Raw genomic sequence first — 6,921 nt, forward strand, 5'->3', positions numbered from 1 at the left:
TTTTTTTTTTTTTTTTTTTTTTTTTTTTTTTTTTTTTTTTTTTCTATTTTTTCTATTTTGTGTTTAGAAAACACGTTTGGTACTATTATGATTTATATTTCTTTAAAAATAAAAAATATAAAACAAGTTTTGTTGAGTATTTTTTATTTTTTTTAAAAAAAATTATGCTTTTTATAAAACGGTTGGGTCTACGTGCACTCATTATTAAGCTCTGACGCCCATGGCTTATGCGACATCTTTCGTTCTCTACTCAACATGATGCATTACCTATAAGCGGGCGAGTGGCAGGCAGCGGATAGGCGGGGAGCAACGGACGATGGCGGGGATTAGCGGCCAGTGATGGCCAGGAGGAGATAACTAATGACCGCAGGCGGCGGCCAGTGGCGAGCGACGAGCGTCGGAGCCTCGCACAGGTAATGCTCCGAAAAATATATTTTTAAAACAACAAAAACACAATTTGTGTTTTTAATGTTTTGAAAACAAGTCTAAGATGTTTTAAAAATTAAAAAAAACAAAAAACGAATAAAAAAACTATCTTTTGGTTTGCTTTCTATTTTTTTGTTATAAAAATAAATAAATAAATAAAGAAAGAAAGTGATTCTAAATAGAACCTTAAGTATTGGACGGCGGTATGTATGTAAATATACCTATAAACTATTATATAGTGGCAAACTAATGCATGAAATGCAGTCTTTAAAGTTAACATAAAGAATCATTGAAAAAAAAATAATAATAATTGATGCATAAAGAATGTAACTTTCAAATTCAACATTATTTGTGCGCTCATAACAAAATCTAAATTCATACTGAGTTTCGAAACAGCTAAAATAAAAAAGTAAACACAAATGTAGCTAACCATTAAGAAAAAAAATATTATATTGAATATGATATACAGAACAAAAAGGTTAAATAATGTGTATTTGAAATACTTATATAAGTTGTTCGTTAGCAAAATAAATTTAGGAAACTACCTGTGAGATGGAAAAATGTCGCGATCGCAGCAGTGATGATAGATGAGGGGTAGGTGATAACGAGAAAATATTTCATCCAAACACCGCACGTCCGAACGGCCAACTACTGGGCTTCACATCGTCATACAACTTATCGGCAGGCGACGTGGCAGTCGATGGTTGGTCGTCCAGACGTCCGGACGGAATATTTTTTCAATAACAAGACTGTGTTGCCCTAAATTGTTCGATCTGAGCTAATGCAAAATTCACCGAAAAAGAGCTTTTTGAGGCATTGCTAAATTCCTTCAAAAAAAAATTGTATTGTTTTTTCACTAGTAATTAAAATATTGATCAAACAATTCCTGCAAATACTTTATCAAGCAAAGATCACCCAATGTTTTCCCCAAGTTCAAATCCCGTTCAAAGTTCTCAGAGCTGCATGAAGACCAGACTAACAAACTAATTTGATGGAGAAAAAAACATATCTTTTGCAAGGAAAAAGAATACGATATAAGCTTTGAGCCAAAATAAGAAGGGGCATTTACATACATACCACCCAATTTCTTATGTATTTACATATCTAACACCTAAACTTTCATTCTTATATTTTTAATACATCCAAATCTTTCATATCACAACAAAAGTACCACAAATTTAACAATTAAAAAGTGAAATAGACCATTTCATGCATAAGAAACGTGGCAAATATGTAAAAGTTAGACTTTAGGTGTTAGATACGTAAATAGATAAGAATTGATTGGTATGCATGGAAATCATCCAAATAAGGACATAGTTAGCTGTAAATTATAGAATTTTATCTCAAAGCATTTCAATGGCTAACGTTTATTTATTTGTTTATTTTATTTAAAAGGTTAACTAATCACATAACAAGTGAAATCTACTAAATTGAATCAATATGAAATGCAATAAATGAAAAAGAGAACAAGCAACTCACTTTCAAGTGCTTTACGATATGCTTGGAAGACGGCCCTTCCTAAAATTCCAGAGCCCATTATAAGCAAATTAGCAATAAGCTTTGCAGCCTAATCAACAATGAATAAGAAAAAAAATTAACAATAGCTACAATTGACATTAACGAGAAAAAAAATGGGAGGCACAAATGCCATACACCAACAAGACGATTTAAAACTGCAAAGCAAACGAAGCGAAGTGTCTCTTAATCATAAGCATATCTAGCTTGACAAGCTTTCAAAAGGATACACCCAAAGAACTGCTCAACCAATATTAAAAGTTAGGGGCATTAACATACATACAGCACAAATCTTATGTACTTACATATCTACCACCCAAACTTCACACTTTTACATTTATGCACCCAACTCTTTCATATCACATCAAAAATACCACAATTTACCTTTTAAAAAGTGAAATAAACGTTTTCTTACATAGGTAAGGTGGCATATATACCAATAATGAAATTAGCAATAGCCACAATTTACATTAATGAGAAAAAAAAATGGGAGGCACAAATGCCATACACCAACAAGACGTTCAAAACCACAAAGCAAACTATGCAAAGTGTCTCTTAATCGTAAACATATTTAGCTTGGCAAGCTTTCAACAGGAGACACCAAAAAAACTGCTCAACCAATATGAAAAGTTATCTACCACACATACAGAACAAATCTTATGTATTTACATATCTACCACACAAACTTTTACTCTCTTACATTTATGCACCCAAATCTTTCATATCACATCAAAAATACCACAATTTACCTAAACTTATCTACAGTTTTACACTTCAAAGATGTCTAGGTCAAGATAGCTACATTACTTTTTTCTACCTTGTGATTTGCGTAAAAAATTAGCTTCCTATATTTTTGGAGCACGGGCATTTAAATACATACCACTCGGTTCTTATGTATTTATATATCTAACACCTAAACTATGCTTTTTTACATATATTCCAATCAAATCATTCATATCACACCAAAAATACCACTATTTAGCTTTTAAAAATTGAAATAAACGTTTTTCATGAATAAGCAAGGTGGCATACATGTAAAAATTGAAGTATAGGTGTTAGATATGTAAATAAATAAGAATCGAGTGGAATGGATGTAAATCTTCTTATACTTTTTAGGCATTTGCATTCAAATCATTTAACCTTTTAGTGACCTCCAATGCAATTATATAAGCCAAACGGATGTAATGGATTACTGAACTAATATACAAACATAATGGATATATGGGGCCTTTGATATTGGACAATTGAAATTGTCAGGTGAATATGCTTCACTCCCTAGATAAATCCACACCTAAAGCAGGTTTCTACATTTCTTATGCATCACATTTGCATGGATGGAATACTTCTATATTTTAATATGAACCATATGAACAGCCACATCACCAACGCACAAGAATTAAGAAATTGAGATTTCATGTGTGGATTTGTGTGGGGAGTACAGCATTACTCTTATCAGATATATGAAAGATCATTCTAGAGAAGCTGTTTTCATATGGGGAAACCGTCAACTAATGAATATCTAATTGTGTTATGATTTCATGGTGGCTTTGTGATTATTAGGATACGAGAAAAGTGTCGAAATGGTCCGTTGTCCCCTTTGAAAGGGTCCCTTTTAGTCTCAGAGTCTGCTTGATATAGTCTTTATAGAGGACTATTTTAGCCCCCATTAAAAGTAATCTGGGAACTACTTTTACAATTTTATAGACTCTAGGAGTAATATTGACACTTTTTATTTACAACGTAATAATTTAGTTGAAGATATATATTGCAAAACTTTGTGTAATGATTTAGATAAAATTAAAGTTAGCTATGATTAGGCTAAATTCAGCATCAGAAGGCTATTTAATAATACATGATCGATAAAAACACTAGTTTGTTTGCATGGATGGAATACTTCTATATTTTAATATGAACCATATGAACAGCCACATCACCAACGCACAAGAATTAAGAAATTGAGATTTCATGTGTGGATTTGTGTGGGGAGTACAGCATTACTCTTGTCAGATATATGAAAGATCATTCTAGAGAAGCTGTTTTCATATGGGGAAACCGTCAACTAATGAATATCTAATTGTGTTATGATTTCATGGTGGCTTTGTGATTATTAGGATATGAGAAAAGTGTCGAAATGGTCCGTTGTTTCCTTTGAAAGGGTCCCTTTTAGTCTCAGAGTCTGCTTGATATAGTCTTTATAGAGGACTATTTTAGCCCCCATTAAATATAAACTGGGAACTACTTTTACACTTTTATAGACTCTAGATGTAATATTGACACTTTTTATTTACATATAATAATTTAGTTGAAGATATATATTGCAAAACTTTGTGTAATGATTTAGATAAAATTGAAGTTAGCTATGATTAGGCTAAAGTCAGCATCAAAAGGCCATTTAACATTACATGATCGATAACAAGACTAGTTTGTTGTGTTAATGCATGCAAGAGAATTGGTTTAGTTGCAAATTGAATAGTTGGAAACTATGTTGGTTTTGATATATCAAAAATGAGTTTAATCGCATGTGTATCAAACCCAACTTAAATTCATCTTTGGTTATTTCCTAAAAGTAGTATTATAGTTGATGGTTTGACTATGGTCGAGTTTTTCAAGCAATTTGTGGGTCCCATGGGTCTGTGATGCTTTCGACTATAATTATGTCGAAAACATAGGAATTGGGTGGCAAAATTATATAGTGTATATAGAAATCAACTCAATGTTGAAATCTGTGAGGGACTACAATTCTCCTCAGTAAAGGGTATATTGTGCACTAGTTGATTGAATGGCGGACATCACCATTAAGACCAATCTTAAACATCATAATCCCCAAAGACAATGGATTTATTGATAGATTTTTTTGGGCTCAATATTAGAGTTGTTGGATATTTCAATTAGAAGGCCAAATCTATACCTATTGCATTAAGACTGTAGTTAAAGATGATCCAAATTTCACAAATGGATTTTCGTCGGAAGCCTAAGGTCAATGTCAATCATATTAATTACATCATACCAAACTAGAAGGTGAATATAACCTTGAAACAACCATGTAGGAGCTAGAAGTGTCATCATTTGGAGATTTCATCGGGATCATTGAAGAATGAATATTGGCTTCCCTGATTGGGTGGTTTGAACCAATATTTGCCAGCTTATTCACATTTTAGAAGTTAAAATAATAGTATTTTTTATGTGATATAAAAGAATTAGTGGTATAAATGTATAAAAAATAAAGGTTTAGAAGTTAAATAAGTAAAAGTCCTAATGATTTAGAATTTGCAGAACAGAAATTATCTAGATATAAAGGCGGCTCAAGCTTTGATAATCACCGAAACCTGTTAGGAAAAAAAAGTAAAGCTTCGATATTTATTCCAATCATAATAAGGTGTCAATTTCTGAAACTTTTACAGGAATTAACAAATCAACAAGAACAGTGGACTAAGAACAATAGGTATTTACAAAGGTACAGGGAGCAAACCAATCACGTGAAAACCCTAAATGCCACAACAAGAAAAAAGAAAAAGGATCACTAACCATGCTGCCCCTTGATCAATGAGAAGAGCCCCTCTTATTCGTGAGCTCCAAGTTCGGACGCGCAAGCAAAAGAGAGAAAGAGAGAGAACTTCTCAACCTGCGTCCTCCAAAAAGAGCAAAGAAGAAGCTTTAAAGTTTTACACAAAATTATTCGACTGTATTGATAAATTAGTTCTCTGATTTGTATAGGAGGGGAGCGAAATGATGAGAAAGATGGGAGTTAGAAGCAAAAAAATGTCACAAAAACTGATTTATAAATTTGCCGTGAAGAGGAAGAATGGGAGTTTCGGTACATCCCGTGAAGAGGAAAAATGGCGCGAACATGCTTACCTCTTCCTTAATGGTTTCCAGTAGGAGCGGAGCGGAAGGATGAGAAAGATGAGAGTTTTGGTGGTCTATGTAAGTTGCGATCCCGTGGTTGCCTTCCCAGTTAGCTCTAATGGCGACGGTATCGTGAAGGTTCGTTCGCCGACAATCTCGAGGTGTTGGGAGAAGCGACGGTTTAGGCGAAACCGGGAGGGGAGAATTTATGCTAGGGTTTTCGGGCAGAGGGGGAAGTGATTGGATAAATACCTACTAAATTAATTCATTAATAATTAATAATTATTTTTTATAATATTAAATTAATTATAATTAAATGATACGATGAGTAAGAAGGCCTCCTACTATATCAATTAACAACTTAACAAAATGAAAAATAAAGCTTGTAATTTATACTTTCATTTTTTTTTAATAACATTGAATTTTAGATATAATTTTTTAACACAATCTATTTTTTTTTAAATTATACTTTTTGAATCTCCCGTTAAACTTATAAATATAACGACGTTGAACAACAATTTACTTTGTATGATATGTATAAACAGCATTACTGCGCATTTATTTAGAAACAATTGCAAATCAGTTGGTTTCAAACAACACAAATCAAATAGCTAGCCAATTTATCCTGATCAGCATGATCAACTACTTATCAGCAAATTATTCAATAAGTTGCAGCTGCTAGAAAGAGACCCTAAATCCGCTAAGAACAGACGCATTTGGTGGCGAAGAAGAAGAAAAAAATTTTGAGAGTCTGATCCGGAATAGACAAATCCAGCCGGCCTACATAAGACCCGACCTGAAAAGAAAATATTAATATAAAATTTTGGGCAACGCTCGTTTGAGTATCACGACAAACAAACGAATCACTCTACTAACGAATAGGACAAGCCATCGACACAAATGAACAAGCAAACAAGAAGCCCACATTGTGACTGCTTGACCGAAAAACGGAACAATCACAATGAGCGCCTAAAAGGTCGAACTACATCATGCAAATGAGTGCAAGGATGTTACATGTAACATGACACATACAAATGGGATGTACCGATAAGAACAGACTACCTATAAAGAGGAATTATGCCTAGTCATAATGTTGACCTCAATTTTGAGGTCTTTCTTTCTTTCCCTCTTCCC

General features: G+C 33.1%; 1 protein-coding gene across 1 annotated transcript in view; it reads right to left on the reverse strand.

The window, feature by feature from the left end:
• Positions 1–1,905: 1,905 nt before the first annotated feature.
• LOC110025915 (mitochondrial import inner membrane translocase subunit PAM16 like 2-like) overlaps positions 1,906–6,921 on the reverse strand; it is a gene marked incomplete at its 3' end in the record, with an annotated part of 11,164 nt that continues 6,148 nt past the window's right edge. Inside the window, 1 exon segment of the mRNA XM_020726609.1 lies at positions 1,906–1,993. Within this exon segment, the coding sequence (XP_020582268.1) occupies positions 1,906–1,993 (88 nt within the window).

The sequence above is a fragment of the Phalaenopsis equestris genome, unplaced genomic scaffold (assembly GCF_001263595.1).
Source record: "Phalaenopsis equestris unplaced genomic scaffold, ASM126359v1 Scaffold000342, whole genome shotgun sequence".
Classification (NCBI taxonomy): domain Eukaryota; kingdom Viridiplantae; phylum Streptophyta; class Magnoliopsida; order Asparagales; family Orchidaceae; genus Phalaenopsis; species Phalaenopsis equestris.